This window comes from Hyaena hyaena, unplaced genomic scaffold (genome assembly GCF_003009895.1).
Source record: "Hyaena hyaena isolate Hyena2069 unplaced genomic scaffold, ASM300989v1 scaffold_42, whole genome shotgun sequence".
Taxonomy (NCBI): Eukaryota; Metazoa; Chordata; class Mammalia; order Carnivora; family Hyaenidae; genus Hyaena; species Hyaena hyaena.
The window spans coordinates 2,401,468-2,426,023 of NW_024080674.1; the positions used below are offsets into that span (position 1 = coordinate 2,401,468).

The window sequence follows — 24,556 nt, forward strand, 5'->3', positions numbered from 1 at the left end:
GTTCGAGCCCCGCGTCGGGCTCTGTGCTGACTGCCAGCTCAGAGCCTGGAGCCTGTTTCAGAGTCTGTGACTCCCTCTCTCTCTGACCCTCCCCTGCTCACGCTGTCTCTCTCTCTCTCTCTCCTAGAAATAATAAATAAAAAAAATTAAAAAAAAAATAAAATAAAATGTACATGAACACATTTCCCCAGTAAGTCCACGTCTCAGCATTTATCCTGTAAAATTTTATAAACTTATGCATCCTGTAAAATTTTATTAATTTATGGTATATGCCATCAAAAAAGTGGAACCGTTAGAGGTGCCTGGGTGGCACAGTTGGTTGAGCCTCCGACTGTTGACTTCGGCTCAGGTCACGATCTCGAGGTTCGTGAGTTCAAGCCCCGAGTCAGGCTCTACACTGAGCATGCAGGCTGCTTGGGATTCTCTCTCTCACTGCCCTTCTCCCCCCACCCCCACCCTCGTGTGTCTCTAAATAAACAAACAGACATAAATAAACAGACATAAAAAAAGAAAGTGGAACCTTTGTATATGTACATGTATATATCAAAAGGTAATTAGATAAGTGGACATCAGAGATTTGGACAATGAACTATGACTTAGTCTTGAAAAGTGGAAGGAAAGGATAAGACATTCTCAGGGTAAGTGTAAATAAAAATACATACATTTGCATCCATGCACGGTATTATGTTCAAGGTAGGCTTCTAGAACAGGAATGAGGCGGGTAATGTTAATGATAGAGGTAAGCTGTGCGTCAGGTGATGGACGCTGGCGGGGACTGTGGGAAAGTAGAGAAAACGCGTGGAAAAAAGTGTGCACGGCTCATCCACAGGTCCAGCTGCCCACTTAGATACTTGGGTTTTTCTGGGAGGCTGAAAAATGTGAAATGTCCCAAATGCTAAAACCCTGTTGGCCAAACAAAATACATTCATGAGCTTGACCGAGCCCACAGGCCGCTTCTAGCCTTTTCTCTGACACTGTGTAGCAGGCCGTTAATCTGGAGCTGAGGAGCCGAGAGGATGTCTGAAGGGGGCGCACTAGCCTTCACCTTGTTGATTCTATCCTGGCGTTTGAATTTTTTGGCACTAAGCAACGTTTTGTGGTTGTCTCCTTTTTTTTTTTTTTAATGTTTTTTATTTATTTCTGAGAGAGAGACAGCATGAGCAGGGGAGGGGCAGAGAGAGGGGGAGACACAGAATCCGAAGTAGCTCCAGGCTCCGAGCTGTCAGCACAGAGCCCGACGTGGGCCTCGAACCCATGGACCATGAGATCATGACCTGAGCTGAAGTCGGACACTTAACCAACTGAGCCCCCCAGGCGCCCCTGTGGTTGTCTCCTTAATGCATCCAAAAGAATGTTTCTGCTGAGTCTTTTTTTTTTGAAAGTTTATATTTGAGCGAGAGACAGTGAGCACAAGTGGGGGAGGGGTAGAGAGAGATGGTGACGGAGGATCTGAAGTGGGCTCTACGCTGACAGCAGAGACCTGGATGTGGGGCTTGAATTTACGGACTGCAAGATGATGACCTGAGCCCAAGTCCAATGTTTAACCGACTGAGCCACCCAGGCGCCCCTCTGCTGAGTTTTTAAAACACTGAAATATAATGATCTGATCGCTTCACAAGCCTTAAGGGGACAACCTTCTGATTTTACCGCTGGACCAAGGGATGCTCTTAGTGGGGAGGAGACACAGCCAACCGGCCACCACCAGTTCGGGACAGTCCTGGGACTTACACATTTGGCCTGTACCCCAGGGGCCCTCTCCCTGTTCATTGTCCTCAAAGTCAAACTCCTATAGCCCCACACACTGGGTACGAAGCCTGTAGAATAATGTCTCTGGGTCCAGAGGCTTTATTTGTGGCCATTGCCCCTTTCTGCGTTCTGAGCCTTTCCTCGGGCTGTTCCCTCGGCCTGAAATACTTTTTCTGCCTTCACCTGGCATGACCGTCCACACACAGAGGATCTCGTTTCATCTCAGGGCACCGCCCCCCCCCCCCCCCCCCCCCCCCCCCCCCCCCCCCCCCCCCCCCCCCCCCCCGGCACCCTCCACTCTATGGCGGCAGCCGAGATGAAGTCCTCTGTCTTCCAGACAAGCCCTGTTTCCTTGCTTCGGAGGCTCTGCACCGTGTTGTTTCCTCTGCATGGAACTCTTTGTTTTCTTTTCTTTAATGTTTATTTATTTATTTTTAAATGTTTTATTTATTTTTGAGAGAGAGAGACAGCATGAGCAGGGGAGGGTCAGAGAGAGAGGGAGACACAGAATTGGAAACAGGCTCCAGGCTCTGAGCTGGCAGTCAGCACAGAGCCCGACGCGGGGCTCGAACCCACGAACCGCGAGATCATGACCTGAGCCGAAGCTGGACGCTTAACCAACTGAGCCACCCAGGTGCCCCTAATGTTTCTTTATTTTTGAGAGAGAGAGTCAGAGCACGAGCAAGAGAAGGGCAAGAAAGAGGGAGACAGAATCCGAAGCAGCTCCAGGCTCCGAGCTGTCAGCACAGAGCCCGACGTGGGGCTCGAACTCACAAGCAGTGAGATCATGACCTGAGCCGAAGTCGGACGCTTAACCAACTGAGCGGCCCAGGCGCCCCTGCATGGAACTTTCTTACACCGATGCCAGCACGCACACACTGTCCCCCAGCCCGGGCCAGGTCCCTGTAACTAAATGAACAAACTTCAGTGGGGAACAAACTTCAGGTCCGTCCCATCGCTGAGCCGGGGCAGCACCCCTCCCATCACCACTGGATCCCCAGTACCAGCCTTCGCTGGGAATGGCCAGCTGCCCCCATCTCCCGTGCATCGTGGAGCTGACCCCGCACCCACATACCCGCTCCTCCTTCTGTCCCGTGTTGTTGCTCAAAGACACTCACCCTCCCCTTGGCATTTCCACCACCCTGCGGTCCCTCGCTCTGGCCATGCCTCCGTTTGGCCGGCCGCCCCGAACGTTCGGGCTGGGCCTGGAGACCTCGGTCTGCTGGGAGACACGAGCTCTGGAGACAGACTGCCGGGCTCGCATCGCTGCCTGCCACCCAGCAGCCCTAACCGCGGGCACGTTGCTCTCTGCTCCCTGCTTAATGTTCCTCGTGCGCAAAAAGAGGTTACAGCGCCGCCTGATACTATTAGGTAATAGAATTAGATGCCTGATGCCTATTAATCATTGTGTTATTGGAGGACTCTGTGATAATCCACATAAAGGGTCTGGGACAGAGTGATTGGGCTCAGTAAACAACCGCTTTTATGAACATGGAGATGAACGAACAGATGGCGAATGGATGGAGAGATCTGCGGTGTGTTCCGTCTCTGCCTGACTCATCGTTTCTGCTTCTCCACGAAATCGGCAGAGGACTGCTCCCCCCCCCCGCCCCCACCCCCTTCTTTCACACTGATTCAGTTGGTTTTCTGGGCCTGAGTCTCCAAAAGCTTGGGGATTCCGTGTTCCACTTAGTGGCAGTTCCTTGACCCACCTGTGGACCAGGATCTCCGGGGAGCTTGTTAAAAACACCGGTGCCCGAGCCCCACCTCCTGACTCCACGTCTCTGAGGCTGAGGCTCAGGCTTCTGTATGTTTAACAAGTTCCTAAGGGATTCCAGGTCTCGGCCAAGTGGAAGGCCACGGTCTCACCCCCGACGCGGGCAGACTTCTCCAGACATTCTCACGCAGGCATTGTCCAAACTGGTTGGTGCCTCCCAGTCCTTGATGAAGCCAGACCCTTCCTCACTCAGCTCATCTCTATCTCTTCTCTATCCAATAATAGCTGAAGCTAAAAGGAAATAATAATAATAGTTGGGTATCAGGTAGACTTTATTCTCTGCCTGCTAGCTTTGAAAGCTGCATTTTTGCATGGCGTTTGGTTTAAGAACTTTGCTACAGGCACAGTAACGTTCGATATTGGTGCTGGTGAGAAAAGAATGAGCATCCCGCATACACCTTCTCAGTTCTGAAAATAACAGGGCTTAGGAGTTAGGCCCCTGAGTTGGAGTCTTGGCCACATAGGGACTGACGAGTCTCGCAACTGTGATGAATTACAGGAGCTCCTGGTGTCTTGTTTTTGAAGTGGAGACAAGGATAAATAGAAAGGGCACATGGCTTGGCAGTTAAAGAATCCGGGTCAGGGGGCGCCTGGGTGGCTTAGTCGGTTAAGCGTCCGACTTTCGCTTAGGTCATGATCTCGCGGTTCGTGGGTTCAAGCCCCGCATCGGGCTCTGTGCTGACTGCCAGCTCAGAGCCTGGAGCCTGTTTCAGAATCTGTGTCTCCCTCTCTCTCTGACCCTCCCCTGCTCACGCTGTCTCTCTCTCTCTCCTAGAAATAAACAAACATTTAAAAAAAAAAAAAAAGAATCCGGGTCAGATTGCCTCGAGGTCAGTTCCCAGCTGTACTACCTGCTGATAGGTAACCTGGGGCAGGTAACAGGGTCTCAGCATCCGGTTCCCCAACTCTCACATGCTGGGGCTCCTCCATGGAAGACACTCAGCGCTTCCAGTGTTAGATCTTCGTACCGCATCCGAGGGCTGTGAAAACGAAACAGCACAGAAAATGCGGCTGCAGGGCCTGCCTCATGACAAGCCCCCAGCCAATAGTAATTAAATCAACCTCTTGGCCTGGAATGATCTTTCCCTCCCCCTCTAGTGAATTCCTACCCTTTGGGTCCCAGCCTCCAAGTCACCTCCACCTAGAAGCTCTCCATGATTTCTCCCTCTCCCCACCGCCCCCTAACCTCGGGGAGTTAGGTGTTTTACGGCTTCCCCACCCAGCACTTAGATGTCTCACTTGCAATGAACTAGCAATTTGGGGGTAAGCGGTCTTTAGTTAGCTGGAGAAGTGGATTCAGATGCTGTCAGAGGCCAGGCCGTGACAGCGAATGCAGCAGCAGATATGCCGCGGTGCGGAGTGGGAGGGCCTGGGGACAGCCAGCTGGGAAAGGAAAGCAGCCCGGTAGCCGGGAAGCATCACCAGCTGTGTCTGGGTGTGACTCGGAGCCCGGGCTGGTCTCCTGTTGATCGGAAACAGTTCCCAGAATGTGGGCATGAGCTGGGCTGTGCTGGGACCCTGGCAGAAGGGGACCAACATAAGACCGCCCCCTCCTCCCAAGATGCCAAATACCAAACATCCCCTCCCCCCACTTCTCTGAGTGACAGCTGCTCCTCTGCCTGTCACAGGTGAGCCTTTTCTCCTTCTCAGTCTTTTTTTTTTTTAATGTTTTTTAAAATTTATTTCTAGGAGAGAGAGAGAGACAGCGTGAGCAGGGGAGGGTCAGAGAGAGAGGGAGTCACAGACTGAAACAGCCTCCAGGCTCTGAGCTGGCAGTCAGCACAGAGCCCGACGCGGGGCTCAAACCCACAAACCGCGAGATCGTGACCTAAGCGAAAGTCGGACGCTTAACTGACTAAGCCACCCAGGCGCCCCAACTCTCCTTCTCAGTCTTATTAAGATACCAAATCATAGACTTTTCCCCACTTCCTGACAGCTCGCACGCAGGCTTCCTCAGGCCGCCCCAAACCTCACCTACCATGAGCCCCAAACCAGCAATAAGTCCTTCGTAGCAACCTGTTCCTGAGATGCTCCATGGCTCTCGTGAAATGAGGTTTCCCTGTCGCAGTGAGTGACCAACTGACTCAACCACTTGTGTACATAGTGGTCCCTGGCCAGAGATAGGGGAGACCCAGCCCACCTCACTGATTTTGAAAGCCTTAAAAGAGAGTCTGGGGGCGTCTGGGTGGCTCAGGCGGTTAAGAGTCCGACTTCGGGTAAGGTCACGAGCACACAGTTTGTGGGTTCGAGCCCCGCATCGGGCTCTGTGCTGACGGCCAGCTCAGAGCCTGGAGCCTGCTTCAGATTCTGTGTTTCCCTCTCTCTCTGACCCTCCCCTGCTCACGCTGTCTCTCTCTCAGAAATAAATAAAAAACATTTAAAAAATTAAAAAAAAAAAAAGAGAGGGAGACTCTGAAGGCTCAGTTTGGCCTGTGGGCCCCCAAATTAGTGGTTTAATTTTTTGTTTGCTGGATTGTGACTCTCCCTGCCCGCAGGGACCTCATGGGCCTATTTTTCCTGCCCCCTCAGCACCAGACCTGGCACACCGTGGACCTCAATAAAACAGCTCTGGAGTGGGCACAGGAGAGGGCAGCTGTGCGAATTAGATTAATGTGGGTGTAGCGCGTGACATAGTGTCTGCCCCATCAGCGGGGTCCCCTGGGACTGCTGTGTGCCAGGCGCTGGAGCCGAGACAATGGAGGTGCCTGTCCCTGGAGATTTCCAAATCCACGGGGGCAGAGAATTTAGCCGTAAGACATACAAAACCAGCCGCCGGTGACAAGTCTGGCCTTGTGCAAAGAGTTAATGGAGTAGATTGGTCCCAGTGCGGAAAGCCAGGGGGGAAATGGTGAGTGAGATCAAATGTATAATAGTCCTTGAAAGACCCGCTGGCCTCTGGGAGGAAGATGGTGGGAAGGGAGCATTTCCTAAAGGTGGTTTCAAGGTGGAGAAGCTCAAAGCAAGATCTGGTAACGGTGGCTGGAATGACAAAGAGTGTATGTGGTAGGAACCGTGCTTCCGCTCTGGCCTTTATTCTGAAGGAGCTGGGGAGCCATTGAAGGTTGTTGAGCAGGTGAGCAATTTAGTAAGACAGACTATATAATGATTTGCTAGAAGGATCTGATGGTAATAGTAGGAGCCAATTCTTACGCACTGCTTATTCGCCATCTCTTTTCTAAGCTCTGCATATGAGCCATAAATTAGGTACTAAGAATTATAATCCCCATTTAACCAATAACCAGCAAAGGCACAAAGCAGCCGTCCAAGATGACAGAGCCAGAAAGTGGCCAATCAGGCCACCTGGCTAGGTAATCGCGCTTAACCACTTGCACAGCACCCTTTAGAAGAGCCTTCATGCCACTGTTTCCCAAACTTGTCTGTGCCTCAGAAGCACCTAAACTTCGGTGAAACGTGGAGATACCCAGAATCCCTTCCCGTGGGGGTGCCGTCTCCGCGGCTCTGAACAGGGTCCTGGGAATATGAACCAGCCAGCGAAGGCTTGTTTTAAAGCACCACTGAATTGAACCTGCGTTTTAAAGAAATGCCCAGTTCCATCCATCCCCAGAGTGATCCCAGGTTCCCAGGAGGCTGTCTGCCTGACTGTCCCTTCCCTTCCCTTTCCTTTCCTTTCCTTTCCTTTCCTTTCCTTTCCTTTCCTTTCCTTTTCTTTCCTTTCCTTTTCTTTTCTTTTCTTTTCTTTTTTCTCTTTTCTTCTCTTCTCTTTTCTTTTCTTCTCTTTTCTTTTCTTCTCTTTTCTTCTCTTTTCTTTTCTTCTCTTTTCTTTTCGTCTCTTTTCTTTTTTCTCTTTTCTTCTCTTCTCTTCTCTTTTCTTTTCTTCTCTTTTCTTTTCTTTTCGTCTCTTTTCTTTTCTTTTTTCTTTCTTCTCTTCTCTTTTCTTTTCTTTTCGTCTCTTTTCTTTTTTCTCTTTTCTTCTCTTCTCTTTTCTTTTCTTCTCTTCTCTTCCCTTTTCTTTTCTTTTCGTCTCTTTTCTTTTCTCTTTTCTTCTTTTCTTTTACAAAAGGAAAGTTCACACCAAACTGCGGTATCTTAGTCCCAATTCCTACCTTCAGGGCGAGAGCGTCTGATTGGCTCGGCTCCTGTCAGGTATCTGCTGCTGGACCAATCAGCCGCGGCAGAGAGAGGGGGCGGAGTCAGGTTGGAACCTGGCCCGGAAAGAGCCCTTTGGAAGGGCGTGAGTGGCTTTTTTTTCCTCAAGAGATGAATTCAGAGTTTGCAGTTGGATCCAGAGCCCTAAATGGGAATCGTATGCATGGACAGCATGGGAGGAAACAGAAAAGTGCAATGGATTTGAATACATGACAATGTGAGGATATCCTCAATCTGTAAAGCTTGTGTGCAAGTCAATAAGAAAAAAGTGAAACTCAGTAGAAAAAGAGAGAAAATTGCATAAACAAGGAGTTCACTGTAGAAGGTATAGGGATGGATAAAAGAATGTTAAAAGGAATTCAACTTCACCAGCAGTAAAAGAAATGTAGGTTAACTAAAATGATCTCATTTTGTCCTGTCAAATAGCTGATGTGTTGTGATCGTAAAGGGGAGAGTGTAAGCTGATTTAAATCTGTAGAAAGGATCTGATAATTATGTGTCACCAAGTAATACAATGACCACACCATTCTGACCAAGGTGGCTCAGTCAGTTGGGCAACAGGCTTCAGCCAGGGTGGGGGTGGGGGTGATCTCATGGTTGGTGAGTTCGAGCCCTGCGTTGAGCTCGGAGCCTGGAGCCTGCTTCGGATTTTGTGTCTCCCTGTCTCTCTGCCCCTTCCCCATTTGTGCTCTGTCTCTCTCAAAAATAAACGTTAAAAAAAATTTTTTTTAATTTGGGATAGGTATTATTTATAAAAATAAATACCTAGAAACACACTCAGTAATTTAGCTATATGCTCAGCCAAAATGGAGGAATAGAATGTAGCCAGTTAAAATTGTGTTTGAGACCAATGATAGCATGGCAAACGGCTTCAAATGGTGACTTTTTTTTTTTTTTAACAAAAAGGGGGCTATACAGGATTTAAGCCATGATCCCAGTTTTACACTTTTTAAATCTATATACAAAGGATGTGTTAGCCATGGGGTAGATCATTTCACAAATGTTCTTTGAGCCCCTACCCTTTGCCAAGTTCTATGTTAGGTGCTGGGAGGCAGTGATGGACAGGTGTGTCCTTGGATGTCCCATTCAACCAAAGGGAGGGGAGGACGACAATTAGATAATTTCCCAAGTAATTATTTGATCCCAGTAGAGATAAGTGCTTTAGAGAAAAAGTACAGTATGTAATGAGCATAATACCGCCTTGGGCAGTTTCAATTTTCTGCCCTATAGTTTTTCTGTACTCTAGATTTTCGGCAATTAGCGTTTACTTTTATTTAAAAAGAAGAAAAAGCAGGGGTGCTTGGGCGGCTCAATGGCTTAAGCGGCTGACGTTAGCTCAGGTCATGATCTCACAGTTTATTATGAGTTCAAGCCCCACATCAGGCTCTGTGCTGACACTGCCAAGCCTGCTTGAGATTCTCTCTGTCTCCCTCTCTCTCTGTCCGTTCCCCATGTGCAATCTCAGTCTTTCTCTCTCTCTTTCTCTCTCTCTCTGAAAATAAACACATTTTTTAAAAATACAGGGGTGCCTGGCTGGCTCAGTTGGTAAAGGATGGCAGCTCTTGATCCTAGGGTTGTAAGTTTGAGTCCCACGTTGGGTGGAGAAATTATTTCAAAATAAAATCTTTAAAAAACAAAGTTTTTAATTTAAAAAGGCAAGGATAGGGGGTGCCCGGATGGCTCAGTCGGTGAGCATCCACCTTTGGCTCAGGTCATGATCTCTTGGTTCATGGGTTCGAGCCCCGTGTCAGACTCTGTGCTGACAGCTCAGAGTCTGGAGCCTGCTTCGGGTTCTATGTCTCCCTGTCTTTCTGCCCCTCCTCTGCTTGCACTCTGTCTCTCTATATCAAAATAAATAAACATGTAAAAAATTTTTAATTAAAAAAAAAACAAGGATAAAAAGTGGAGTTTTTAAAAATTAAGGAAGAGAAGGGAGAAGCCAAAAGGGTCGGAAGATGTGAAAGCCACCTTCAGATATCCGAAGGGCAGTTTTGTGGAAAAGGGGCTACCCCGCTCCTGGTGCATGTGGCCCCAGCGGGTTAAGACACCGAGCAGTATGACCTCTGAGATTTGGGTTCTCTGTTCATATAACAGCCTTATATTTTAGGCAGCATCAAAACTGAGTAACTGCATGCCCGCCATGCCCTGGCCACAAACCAGGACTTAACTACAACAAAGGGCACTCGGTGCACATCTGAACACACAAGAAAGCCAGGGAAATCCCCCCGGAGACAGACCCCAAACCCGCAAGCGCGAAGCAGGTGTGCAAGGCTGCGACTTCCCGGAGGCTGTGGGGGAGGGGCTGATCTCACTGAACGTGGGGCCTGATTTTCCTCCCCAGGCCGGAGGCGGAGATGAGGCCCCGAACTCTTGCAAAAAGTTGGCCTCGGATCACTGGGACCACTCACACTCCCTTACGGCCTGGGAACGAATGGCTGCTCCAATGTCCCCTCACCCACAGACACCTAAAGGGCCTGAAGCAGCACCCCTCCCCCCCTCGCCAGTGATCAAGGCAACTGGAAGCCTCTCCCAGGGTGTGTGTAGGCGCTGCTCTTCTCAGGGCCTCCTAGAAAGAAGCCAGGGGTGGGGACCCCTTCGCGAGGCTCCAGCGAGACTCGGTAACCAGATACCCCCATGTTCCTTTCTTGGTTGTTGAACTGCAGCCACCTGCACCAGGACCTATTAATAATGATGTGATTCCACATTCTGAAATGTCACCTTCTCCCTGAAGCCTTCACAGGTCACCCTACTTAAAAGTGCTCCCCCGCCCGGTGCAGAACTCCCTGTAACTCTTCTCTGCTTAGTTTCCTCCATAGCATTCGGCTGTATATCAGCTATAGAGCATGTGTTTGAGCTGTCGCCTACACCACTCCCAGTGACAGTGCTGGCTCCATGAAGGCAGGGATTTTTTTTTTTTTTTTGAGCAGAGGGAGGGGCAGAGAAAGAAGGAGAGAGAAAATCTCAAGCAGGCTCTACGCTGTCCGCTCAGAGCCCGACACGAGGCTTGATCTCACGAACCGGGAGATGAGGACCTACGCCAAAATCACGAGTCAGACACGCAGCCGACTGAGCCGCCCAGGCGTGAAGGCAGCGACTTTTGTCCCTTTGGGTCACTGATGTGTTTCTAGTGCCTGGAACAGTGCCTGGCACACAGTAGGTGCTTAATAAATGAGGGGCACCTCAGTGGCTTAGTCGGTTAGACCACTCTTTCTCGCCCTCTTGCAAAATAAACATTTAAAAAAATATTTGCTGAAAAAGTTCGTGAAACATGACAACAGCAGTAGCAGCTTTATGTGCCTGGTGTCTAATCTTCACAGTAGCTCTAGGAGATGGGAATAGAAATTGTCCCCATTCGCCAGGTGAGGAAACTGAGGCTCAAGGGCATAAGACTGAAGAGCCCAAGCTCTTGAACAAACCCTTTCTGGTCTTGAACTCGTCTACTTTGGGGTGACATTATGTGTCATTAGACCCCCAAATTGATCCGTGCAGTCGGGGGTGTGGCTTCCTTTGTTTCCTGCTGCCCTCCCCCAGGACACCAGAAGCTCGGGCATCAAGGGCAAAAAGAGACAAATGGAAATCCATCCAGCTTCTGTGCATCAAAGGAAATAAGATTGAAAAGACAACCTTGAGGGCGCCTGCGTGGCTCAGTCAGTTAAGCAACTGACTCTTGATTTCGGCTCAGGTCTTGATCTCATGATTCATGAGCTCGAGCCCCACTTCGGGCTCTGCGCCAACAGTGCGGAGCCTGCTTGGGATTTTCTCTCTCCTTCTCTTTTTCCCCCTCACCCCTCCCTCAAAATAAATAAATAAACATGTTTTTAAAAAAGGCAACTGAGGGGGCGCCTGGGTGGCTCAGTCCGTTGAGCGTCTTGACTTCAGCTCAGGTCAAGATCTCACGGTTCATGGGTTCAGGCCCCGCGTCGGGCTCTGTGCTGACAGCTCGGAGCCTGGAGGCTGTTTCCAATTCTGTGTCTCCCTCTCTCTGACCCTCCCCTGCTCACACTGTCTCTATCTCTCTCAAAAATAAAAAAAAACAAAATAAAAAGGCAACCGAGGGACACCTGGGAGGCTCAGTTGGTTAAGCATCTGACTTCGGTTCGGGCCGTGATCTCACAGTTTGTGAGTTTGAGCCCCACGTCGGGCTCTGTGCTGACAGCTAGGAACCTGGAGCTGCTTCAGATTCTGTGTCTCCCCCTCTGCTCCCCCGCTTGCGCTCTGTCTCTGTCTCTCTCTATCTCTTAAAAATAAATAAAACATTTAAAATTTTTTTTTAAAAAAGGCATCCTCGAGTGGGAGAAGAAACTTGCAAACCACGTATGGGAGAACAGGTCCATATCGTCTTCCCTGTATTGCCACTTGCCACGAAGGGGGTGCTGAGGCTCTTGGGGGAGGGGCAGGTGGGCAGTTAGGAGACCAAGCCCAGCCAGTCCCCCAGGAGGGCGGGACCCTGCACCTGCCTCCTGGGAGGGTTGCGAAGAGGAGTCCGGTGAGTGAGCCACGCCCACCTCCATGCCCCCAGCACCTTCCAGCCTCCTCCCTGTTAAAAAGTCATAGAGTAGAAAGCTGAGAAGTCTTATGGTGGCGTGAGCAGCCATTCCAGCTGTAGCAGTGGAGTCCTGTGTCTGGGGTCACCCCTCAGCCTCAGCAGAGACAGCAGGTCACCCTAGGCCTTGATCATTCCAGCTGAGAGACTGGTGCCCAGTTCTGTTCAACTTTGCCGACTGACCTTGACAGTCGACTGTGGCCACATCCTGTGCTACTGAGTCACCCATTAAACTCTGCAGCATCCTTTGGAAGTAGGCACGGTGATTATCCCCCACTTACAGATGAGGACACTGAGGCTCAAAGAGGTTACGTAACTGGCCCAAGGTCACACACAGAGTAAAGGGCCAGATCTGGACTTCTACCAATTCAAAGATAGATTTTAACTTACCTGAAATGGAGGTGCCTGTTAGAATCAATGAGATTGCTGTCGACCAATAGACAGTCGCTAAAAAAACCCCAAATGTCTTGGGGTGCCTGGGGGACTGAGCCAGTTAAGCGTCCGACTTCGCTCAAGTCATGATCTTGCAGTTTGTGAGTTCGAGCCCCGCATCGGGGTCTGTGCTGACGGCTCAGAGCCGGGAGCCTGCTTCGGATTCCATGTCTCCCTCTCTCTCTGCCCCTGCCAGGCTCATGCTCTGTCCCTCTCAAAAATAAGTAAACATTTAATTTTTTTTTGTTTTTTTAAAAACCCCAAATGTCTTTGTGAGCGTGCAAACAAACTTGAACACTGTTGGACACATCGTTGTCACTTCAGCAGAAGGGGGTGCATTTTTCAGAACTATGTATTTTGAGCCTCATTGTTTAACATCTTCCAAGATCTTGCATGATGTTCCGGGTTGAAGATGAAAAGTAACTGTGTTCGCAGAAAAACAGTAGCGGGGGGTCGATTTGATATTAATGACGCAGATGGTTGTTACTGGAGGAATAACAGCTTTCTTGTAAAGCAACAAGCAGGACCGATGGATGCCCCCGGTTAGACAAAGCTGGGTACAGTCTTACTGACAGGCGTGTGGGAAAGGACCGTGTGCACCAGGGGTTCTCAGGCTCGGCCAGGTATCGAAACAACCTGGGTGGCTTGTCAGAACACAGGTTGCTGGGTTTGTGAGTCAGTGGGGCCGGGGCCTGAGGATCTGCCTTTATAGCCAGCTCCTCCCTAGGTCCGGGGCTGCTGGCTGGGGCCCACACTTTGAGAACTAAGCAGAGCAATATCCCACAGAGTAGAGGAAACATTTCAACAAGAGGCAGGTGTGGTCAGTTCGTGCATCCAAGGGACTCAGCGTGAAGACAGAACGTCGGTTTTGCAAAATCTTTTGGCCAACTGTTTTTTTTAACATTTATTCTTTTTTTGAGAGACAGAGGGCAGAGAGAGAAAGGGAGACACAGAATGCGAAGCAGGCTCCAGGCTCTGAGCTGTCAGCACAGAGCCCGACGCGGGGCTTGAACCCACGAACCGTGAGCTCATGACCTGAGCCGAAGTTGAACGCTTGACCGACTGAGCCACCCAGGCGCCCCTCTTTTGGCCAACTTTAAAGCAAAAGCCATTCAGCTTCTCCCCCTGCATGTTACAGTTAAAACCATGAAATCATTTACTCCCGTAGCAATGCAGGTGTTGGTGGGCTTGCATCAATGATGCTCTCATTGCCAGACGTCCTCCAAGGGGGGAGATAAGAAGCCTGAGCTTCCTGTCCAATGTCTAGAGAAATCAAAAATAATTCATTCAATAAATTCACAATTTCATCATCGTTAGGACCTCTCAGCCTGAAAAATTCACCCAACGAACAGACGCACCATTGGTCATATTGCCTCTTCCTATAAAACCAAATCTCTGTGTGACAAATTATGTGTAATTAAAGAAGAAAATATTTCCAAACCCAAAACCATAACTTTAGTTAACGAAATAGTCACAAAAGGTTTTACAAGCAGGAGAAGAAATTTGAGACTGCCTGTTTTATTTTTTATAATGATAAAAATAAAGGTTACGATGATAAAGCTGTTTGGTCTCTTTTTTCCCCTTGAAAACTTCAGTGAGAATACAAGGAGTTTTTGTTTCATTTGTTGTGTTTTGTTTTAGGAAAATACTTGTGTTTTTAGAGAGTTCTTAGTCTGTGCCAGAATCCCTTTGATCAGTTCCTTTCCAGTTGCTTGTTAGGATTTTGTGATAAAACTTATGAAAGTACCAAATGCATTTGGCTGGAGATCATAGAAAGCATGCCTGGTATAAATGATAGGGACACTTCCTGTTTACTTAATAAGTCTGGATCTGGATAGTCTCAGAGTTCTGGCTCAACATCGGATTTTCTTGCTCTCCCCTGATGGTCCCAGAATGGCTGCCAAAGATCCAGGCATCACATCCTGACTCCAGCAAGTCCTAAGACGGAAAATGGGACAGCCAGGGCAGTAAGAATGAGCTTTCCTCAACTGCCTTTTTTTTTTTTTTTTTTAAATTAGGAAGAAAATCTTTTCCGGAAGCCCCTCAACAGATGTTCTCTCGTGTCTCCCTGGCTAGAATAGGGTCACAGGATCGGTCCTAAGGAAACTGGGAAAGCAGTTTAGCCTGTAAGTTCTCTATAGAGGAAGGTAGGCAAAGAGAAGAGCTGTTGGGTATTCATATGATGAGAACTAATAACCATCCTATCTTTTAGTTTCAGCTCCAGAATTTGTTTTTGAACATGGCTATCAAACTTACCTGCCCACGGAAAGCAATGAAAACCAGACAGCCACTGTCATCTCTCTCCCAGCCAAGTCACGTGCCAAAAAGCCCACAGCCCCACCTGCTCAGAAAAGGCTTAACTGTTGCTATCCAGGTAAAGGCAGCATTGGGTCCTGCGTGTGTAGAGGATGTGACATTAACAGAATCCGGATTCAGCAGCTTTAGCGGGTGAATTCCTGACAAATAGACATAGATGTGCTCCTAAGTCCCTGGCTTAAGCATCAGAGCCCCACAGCATTTACGTCATCACATACGACCTATCTCTCACTGTCCCTGGTTACAATGCACGTGGAACCTAAGGCATTTACAGCCGCTGGCCTTTGAAATGAAATTCATGAGTGTCCCGGTGACTGCATTTTTCTCCCTGTGCTATAGCTTACAAAGACATCCAGAAAGATCGTTGTTTCCTTTAAAAACAAAACAAAGCAAAACTTTGTATTTGGAAATAATCTCAGACTTACAGAAAAGTTGCAAAAATAGTACCAAAAATGTATGTATGCCCTTCATCTGGATTCCCCAAATGTTAACATATTGTATTTGCTATGTTATCCTTTCTTTATATACATATTTTCCCCAAAAACCATTTTAGAGTGAGTTGCAGACTTACCCCAAATGTCCCTTTACCCCTAAATACCGCAATTTATATTTCCTAGAACCAAGGAAACTCTTTTATATAACCACAGCACAGTCCTCAAAATCAGGAAATTAACATTTATATGCACTATTATCAAACTACAGACCTTATTTAGATCTTACCAGGTTCTCACTAACATCCTCTATATCAAAAGAAAAGCATTTTCCCCTGGTTTAGGATCTAATTCATGATCACGCGTTGATGTGCGTTTTCATCCGTCTTTAGTTTCCTTTAATCCTAAAGCTTTGTCTTTCATGACCTTGGTATTTTTGCAAAGTACAGGCCAGTTGTTTTGTAAAATGTTCCTCAGTTAGGGTTTGTCTGATATTCCTCCACGATCAGATTGGAGCTCTGCAGTTTGGACAAAGCACAGAAGTGATAACATGTCCTTCTTGGTGCATCGTATCAGGAGGCATGTGATCCTGTTTGTCCAGTTTACTGTGGGGTTAACTTTCATCACTTGGTTAAGGAAGTTTCTGCCAGGCTTCTCCACCCTTAAGTTACTATGTTTCCCTTTGTAATTAATCTTTTCTTGCCTTTGTAAGGTTGCCAATTCAAGACTGCCTACGGCATGAAGGACATGGAGCGTCATTTAAAAATTCACACTGGTAAGTGACATTTCTTTGGCACATATGACAGGGACATGTATTCTGTGCCAGGAGCCAGGGATCCAGACAAGTCAGACATGTGATAGGACCCAGAACCTTGCCCATCATCACAGGACTACAAATACAAATTAAATAAAAGTAAGATGCTATGTCCGCACGTGGTTTTGGCAGAAAATGTTTAAAGCAATAAAATCCAGTGCTGGAACAGATATGAGCAAACTTAGCTAGTGGAAATGTGAACTGCTACAACCATTTTTGATGATTGATCAGCCAAATTAATTACAATTTAAATGTACAGATTCTCATTTGGAGATGATCCTATAAATGTGCGTGTGTGTGTGTGTGTGTGTGTGATGATTGATAGAAGGGAAGAAAAGTAAAATTTTTATGTGTATTTATATCATATCACTGGATACAGAGTGTATGTGCTATTTTTGCCATTTGAAGGTGAAATTTAATTAATAAATTAAATAAGTTTCTTAATTAATAAACTTTTATGAAAAAGGGAAAGATTGATGGGGCCCCTGGCTGGCCCAGTCGGTGGAACACCTGACTCTTGATCTTGAGGTCATGGGTTCGAGCCCCACCTTGGGTGTAGAGATTACCTTAAAAACAAAGTAAAAGGAGAGGAAAAGAGTGATGCCTGGGAAAAGAAAAACATGACTTCTGGTGATTTTAATTTTCTTTAATATATATTTTTATGTCTCCCAGATTTTCTGAATGGAGAAGGAACTGCATTTAGACTATTTTTAACAAAGTGTTAGATACTCATAATTCAAATGATACAGTGTGAACACAGAGAGTATAAGTGCATGTAAGATAGAGGGACACCGAAATTTAGCTGGGCTGTCACTAATTGCCCAAAGTCCGCTAGTTAGCCTCAGCCTTTGGAAGATGAACTATCCAGCAGTTATTTCTGAAATTTGTTGGCCACAGCCAGCAATTGCCTTGGTTGCAATGGGGTCATCATCATGTTCTCCCCAACCTCACGGTGTCACGTCACTTGGATTTATTCTAATTAGCGGAATGTTAAGCTATTAAGTCTCAAATATTGGGTAAGCCTTCTTGATGTAACAAACAGTAGCTCTTTCCATGTGGGTTTGATAGGAATGCCATCAGTCAAGCATACTCATCATCGCCGGAGTGAAGTGCTGAAATCATTCATGATGATTGAGGAAACACAATAAATACCTGAGTGAAGCAATGACCTTGAGTCTGTTTCTGCAGATCTTTAGGGAGAACCTTATACACATGGTTAACTGAGCCTAGGTTTGTAGGATAGTTTCTACATGACTGCGGCGTCTCCGATCACATCTTCAAGCCGGAGAGCTGATGAGAAGGTGTCCTCACCTTCGGAACTTCCAGAGAGAAGGGTGTGGCCAGGAGTAACACTGACAGGCTCTTCACTGGCCGGAAACCATCCTTCTTCACCAGCTTCCGGCACCTGCTCACTGCGGCGGGTACGGAGGATGGCGACCACAGGAGCTAATCCGCAGCTGACAGCCATGAGAAATTATTGTTCGTGGAGTTTTTGATTTGACGGCTAACATTTTCAATAATAAAATTAAAATCTTTCATACCCTTTCATTTAAAAAAATTTTTTTAATGTTTACGTTTGAGAGAGAGAGAGAAAGAGAGAGACAGGGTGTGAGCAGGGGAAGGGCAGAGGGAGAGGGAGACACAGAATTGGAAGTTCTCCAGGCTCTGAGCTGTCAGCCCAGCTGACACGGGGCCCAAAGTCACAAACTGAGATCATGACCTGAGCCGAGGTCAGAGGCTTAACCGACTGAGCCCCCCCCAGGCACCCCTCTTTCATACCCTTGTAGATGTATTCTTAAATCCCGGATGTTTGGTCTAATGCAAGAGTGATCAACTTTGGCTGACGATTGAGTTTAGCACTTGGCTACTTACAGTTTGGCCAAAAGTCATATATTTAATATATAAAGTAAAAAGGGGAGATCCTGACTTACACCCACTTCCTTATCCAATATACAATATAGACCTGAAGTCACCAGTGTCAATAGTGTCCTGTGTCTTATTCTTAAATTTTGGCATACCCATACTGGGCCTAAAAACACAGAGAATCTATTTTTCCCATCTTTTATGCAGTTACTGTTATATATACCGTCACTACAGGTTGCTGTTTTTCATCTAATAATGGTTCTCTTTCCACACCTGTATACATATCTGCTTTACCAGTTAGAGCGGCCAGGTAGGGAATTGGTTCAATAATTTATGCTCCGTCCATACGGTGAAATACGTCAGCTTTAAAAATCGTGTTGTAGATATTTAATGATGTGAAAAGATGATCGAAATTACTCTGAGTGCAAGAAAGTAGTCAGCGGGGAGGCACCACTGCATTTGGCTCAGAAAGCAAAACAATCATGGGTTCTAAGCCCAGTTGTTGACGGGATTGAGGAAAGTCACTGAGAGGCACAGTGCCTTTCAAACAGTGTTTAAGTTGATGTTAGCCAAGAGGATTTTTGGTACCAAACATACACACATATGCACGTAAATAATTGGAGAGATCTCCATCAAAAATAAGCAGCTGTTCGTGGGTGATAAGTTGGCATGTGCCTTAGTGAGTATAGGCTAAGCTGCTGTAACAAAGAAACCCAGCCGGCAGCTCGTACGCAGTGGGGGTTTGTGTGTCTCTCACATAACTGTCCGGAGGTAAAGCAGGTGGTCGAGGGCAGGGAGGCAGCTCTGTCCTACGAAATCATCCAAGAACCTCGGCTCCTTCCATATCGTTACGGTGTGTCAAGTCATGTGACCCGCCATCTGTGGGCTTCCTGCCCACGCCTGCCAGTCCACCCCTGGTCTTGGAAACGGCCGGCAGGAAGGGTGGAAAGCAAAACGTAAAAGACAAGCAGCATCATTTTACAAAAGGAGCGCATTTGCCTTCTCTGCTATTTCATCGAGGGGGGCTCTGATGCAGAATCACCTCGCTGCAGGCGAGGCTGAGCAGTAGAGCCTCGGGCTGCATAGCCAGGAGCTCCCCGAAACCTTAGCGCCTCTGCGTGTTAGGGTGGGCCTGTGAAGGAAAGGGAGAGAATGGACCGAGACCTCAGCCAGTTTCTTAGTTTACTTAGCTGTCCTTTAACAATTTGAGTCACCTCTATGTTTAACTAATAAGGAACTCCTATTCGATGTAGGAAAAGTTAGAAAATACCAATAGGCAAAATAGAAGAAACTCCCCCTCTCCCAGCACGTTAGTCAGCTCTTTGCAAATGTTCTGTGTAGCTTTAGGGCGTTTCTAGATGTTCTTCGGCGACTGCATATCACTCTTCTCATAAGGCAGTGGGAAGTAACTTTGTCTCGTTCAGTACCATTTTCTGATGCCATCTGTGTGTGTGTGTGTGTGTGTGTGTGTGTGTGTGTGTGTGTGTGTGTTTGAAGGAGACAAGCCCCACAAGTGTGAAGTCTGCGGCAAGTGCTTTAGCCGGAAGGATAAGCTGAAGACACACATGCGTTGCCACACGGGCGTGAAGCCCTACAAGTGTAAGACGTGTGACTACGCAGCAGCCGACAGCAGCAGCCTCAACAAGCACCTGCGGATACACTCTGACGAGCGGCCCTTCAAATGCCAGATCTGCCCCTACGCCAGCCGCAACTCCAGCCAGCTCACAGTGCACCTGCGGTCCCACACAGGTAGGTCTCTGGCCCTGCTCTCACTCCGTGCTCCTAGCTTCCTGTTATCTAGATCAGAAGCAGCCCCAGAGCATCGGGTCGCAAGCTCAGTAAACGAACTGGGGGCGTGTGGTCATTGCACTGTGTGCGGGTTTGCTTGGCACCCACCCAGAAATGCCTCTGCTCCGTCCAACGGGGAAGAACATGGAGTTTGTAACCGTATGTGTATCTTTATGTGACTCTATACCTTATTCACTTCTAAGGCGTTTGATTGAGGAGGTGAGCTACATGAAATAGAGATATGAATATAAACAATGCACTTTTAGTCCATTTCTGCGTAGCTTCCGTATTATTTCCATCCTTTTTGAAGTATGCTCGGATTAGCTCAGTATGGGCATGGCTTCGTGGAACAACCTGGCAGAGTAGGTAACTTAACCAGTTATGTTTGTCTTCCTTTGAGCAAGTGTATCAGTTAGCTATAGATACAGTGATGCGTGTAACAACCGCTACAAAACCTCAGCGGCGTATTATAATAAGCGTTCATTGCTCACGTGCTTCCGGTCTAGCCAGCTGGCTGAACACCGTGTTGATCTTGGTGGGACTCAATCACACTTGTGGGGAAAGGCTGGGTGTCTGTCCACTGACCTTGGCTGGGGATCTGGGTTAGCCGGCTCTGCACGTGACTGGGCTGGGGCAGTCTGGCTCTGCTCCACATGCCTCTCTTCCTCTTTCTGGGGCCAGCGGGCTACCCCAGCCTTGTCCCTCTCATGACTGTGGCAGGGGACAGGCAATGCATTCCCCAGGGGGTAAGCCCCAGTCAAGCCTCTGCTTGCATCCCATTGGCTGAAGTAGGCTCTGTGGGCGGGCCTGGTGTCATGGATGGGGCTGGGCTCGCCCATAGTGGAAGGTCACCGCCAGGGTCATGCAGAGGCCAGAGATTGGGGGGGGAGGGGGTAAAGACGTGGGGCCATTTCTGCAAACAACCGCAGCCCACCCACCGTCCCTCACGTGTCTGACATGAAGATATAGTCTCCTTCCTGAGATCCACTAAGTCACACCCAGTCGCAGGATCAAGCTTAAAGACAAGACCCTGTGATCTCCACCAGGTCTGGGTATGGCTTCTGTTAACCTAGAGACCTTTGAAGGGACAAGAGTAGTCGTGTGTTCCTACGTTCCCGATGTACACTGGTGAAACGGAGCCAGGGTAATTCCAGTAAATGCTGCTGCTCAAAAGGGGAAGAACGGGAAGTACTTGGCAGTCACTGGTCCACAGATTTCCAAGATCCCTCTGGGCAGATGTCCCCAGGTCCCCGCACTCTGGGGACAGGGAATGCTTCCCGACTAGGCCTGGGCTCAGCTCCCTAGATCCTGACCATCCTCACCGCAACAGTCTTCCTGTCACCTGCCTGAGCCACTTCTGAATAGCAGTGGAAAACGTACCTTTGAGGAACTGTCTCAGCCTGCTTCCTGCCTACCCGAAGTAGGGCTCTTTGAGTCTAGGCTGGGGAGAGGTTTGCTGGTAGAGGCATCCTGTGTATCTTTGTACCATCCCCACAATTCTTTCAGAGCCCTTTCTTTCCTCCGAACCCAGTTGTGGGCACTTTGGGCCTCAAACCTTCTGCTCTTGAAAAACTGGAGAGTCCTAGGACTCCGTGTCCAGCGGAGAACCTCCCTGGCGCCAACTTAATTCTGTCGGAGATTTTAACAAAGAGCCTTCCTTTACGTCGACACCCGTCGCTTACCATTCGGTCTTCCCCCAGAGATCACCTCCCTGGATCTGATCTTTGTCCCCGGGCTTCTGTCTCACTTTGAAAACCTTTTGCTGGTTGGAGATGAGAAATTCTATCTAAACCAGCCCGTCTTGGGTTTTCTATATTCTCTCTGAACTCCATTTAGAAAATGGCCAGTTCTTTTTTGAGTTTGTCTCTTCCTTATAGGACTTCCTCCATGCAGCTTATAAGATGTTTTCACGGTTCTGCCCAGAATTGATCTCTCTGCTCAAGTCCACAGTTCAGCAGGTGTATTCTCTATCTTCTAAGTTACTATAGGTGACAGTGTTACCAAATGTTTGCCTTTAAACAGTGTGCACCTGCCACCAAGTCCCAAGGCCAATGCTACAGGTCTTAGTTCTCCGTTACGGCAGCATTCTGTCTCTGGATGCCGATATCTGTATCAGCTATCTGTCATCACGGTGATGCAGCGTAACAAATAACCCCACAAAACCGCAGCAGATATGACAATATGCCTTTTCTGTTCACATGCCGGGGATAGACTGGGTGCCCCGTCAGCAATTCTGATCTTGCCTGGACTCACGTATGTGTCTGAGCATCTGCTTGCCATGGACTGTCTGTCCACTGGTCTTGGCTGCTGGAATCCAGCACTGCTCCACATTTCCGCCATCCTCCTCCTGGGACCAGGGCTGAGCCAGCCTTGACCTTCTCGTGGTGACAGCTGACAGAGGGACAAGCAAGCAGATCCCAGCGCACAAGTGCATCTGAGCCATGACGTGCACGAAGCCTAGTGAACATGCCATCAGCCAAATCTGATGACATGGCTGTCGAGGGTCATGGGGGGCGTTCCTGGCCCTGTCAGGAGAGCGTGCATGATTACACACATGGCAAAGGTAGCAGCTACAGGGAGGGAAGAGAGGTGGCAAGATTTGGGAACATTTTTGTCATCTGTGACAGCAAGTTCAGACATCAGCCTAACTGATGGTCAACCGGTTTTCTTCAGAAACCTCCCTAGCATACGTTAGAAGAGCTGAAGGATTCATATAGGGAAGTGGTCCCGAACCATTTTTACTTAGAAAGATAAACTTACTGTTGATAGTAGCCTCTTCAAGTTGGTGTAGAAAAGGTGAATTTTCTAAAAATTTAAATGTGTGCCATTTATGCAAAGTCTCCGTAGAACGTCCATTTCCCTTTATAAGCCTGTGGCACTTACACGATTCACAAATTGTAAAATTAATAGGATTTGGCTTTTACCCCTTTTCATCCCTTAGACTGGCTACATCATCAGTGGTTTGAGCAGCAACCTAAGCTCGAGAGAGATCTGTCGGCTAAAATGTATCCATTACTTATTCATTCAGCAACATTCATGAAGTCCCTACTAGGTCCTAGACACGTGAGTCTCACAGAGTGGGCAGGAATAAACGTAGTCACTAGTTTTAGAGCGCCTATGATCTTGTGCAACTACTACTGACCAGTATGCCTCAGTTAAGAAATCTGTGGTTAGGGGCACCTGGATGGCTCAGTCAGTTGAGCTTCTGACTTTGGCTCAAGCCATGATCTTGCAGTCCATGAGTTCGAGCCCCGCCTCGGGCTCTGCACTGACAGCTCGGAGCCTGGAGCCTGCTTCAGATTCTGTGTCTCCCTCTGTCTCTGCCCCTCCCCTGCTCACACTCTGTCTCTCTCTCTTCAAAATCAATAAACATTAAAAAATATTAAAAAAGAAAAAAAAATCTATGGTTAAAGAAGAAGACGACAACCAGGGATTTAAAACCTTTGTTTCGTATCAACAAGTGCTGTTAAACTCTGCAACTCAGCTGTGAGATTTGATTTTCTGGTGTTTCTGGATTTCACCTCTGCTGATGGCTTAAAACAAAAAAAGGCAAAAAGACTGTCACTAATTAGGGCAGGAATATAACTGGAAAACCTCGTAGAATTTTCTGAAGCAATGATTCTGGGTCCATAGATACCTCCACTCGGTGACGCAGGAGTAGAATTTAGGTGGTCCATGAACTTGGATGGGGAAAAAGTTCCACCTTCACTTTCACTAACTGTATTAAAATTTGCCGTGTCCTTCAGTTATGAAAAAGGCAGGTGATCTGAGAATAGTGCGTGTGACTTGTTGCCAGTAGAAATCGCAGACATTTTCATGACACTTGTAGAAGGATCAACATATCATTTATGCTCTTCTCTATTTAGAAAGTATTATAGTTCTAGACTTGCTGCTAGATCTTCTTATTTAATGCATTAATACAGCACACGTTTAGGGGCACCTATATGGCTCAGTCAGTGGAGTGTGCAACCCTTGATCTTGGAGTCATGAGTTCGAACCCCATGGTGGGTCTAGAGATTACTTTAAAAAAAAAAGATTTTGGGGGACGCCTGGGTGGCTTAGTCGGTTAGGCGTCCGACTTTCACTTAGATCATGATCTCACGGTTCGTGGGTTCGAGCCCCATGTCGGGCTCTGTGCTGACTGCCAGCTCAGAGCCTGGAGTCTATTTCAGAGTCTGTATCTCCCTCTCTCTCTGACCCTCCCCTGCTCACTCTGTCTCTCTCTCTCTCCTAGAAATAAATAAAAATTAAAAAAAAAAAAGATTTTGGTAAAGCACATGCATTGCCATGTCATGAATTTTTATTTTTTAATTTCTTAAATAACTATTTCAATATATTTGGTTTATTTTGTATTCCTATTGATTTTAATTTAGTTTCCTTTGTGTCTTTATACCGTATTCTACGAAAGGGTCCGTGGGTTTCACTGACCTGCCAAAAAAAAAGAGTTGATAGCATCAAAGAGGTTCAGAATAACATTCCGAGGCAGGAGTCAGCAAACTTGCTATAAACGGCCAAATAGGACCTGTGTTAGGCTTCAGGCCATACAGCCTCTTTCACAACTGCTCATCTCTGCCTTTGTAGCATAAAGCAGCCATAAGCAACACATGAACACATGGGCGTGGCTAAATTCCAAGAAAACTTTATTTATAAAAACAGGCTGTGGGCTGGACTTGGCCCACAGGCTACAGCTTACCGTTCCCCGCTCTAGAGCTTAGTATGCACCATCTTGGGGCACCTGG

At 47.6% G+C, this 24,556-nt stretch overlaps 1 protein-coding gene across 3 annotated transcripts in view; it reads left to right on the plus strand.

Annotated features, from left to right (window-relative positions):
- ZFP64 (ZFP64 zinc finger protein) overlaps positions 1-24,556 on the plus strand; it is a 93,962-nt gene that overhangs the window by 11,025 nt on the left and 58,381 nt on the right. For all 3 annotated transcript variants that reach the window (XM_039229973.1, XM_039229971.1, XM_039229972.1), the window contains exons 3-5: positions 14,818-14,979; positions 16,065-16,127; positions 19,527-19,778. In XM_039229973.1, coding sequence (XP_039085904.1) covers positions 14,818-14,979; positions 16,065-16,127; positions 19,527-19,778 — 477 coding nt within the window. The remainder of the gene's footprint in view (positions 1-14,817; positions 14,980-16,064; positions 16,128-19,526; positions 19,779-24,556) is intronic.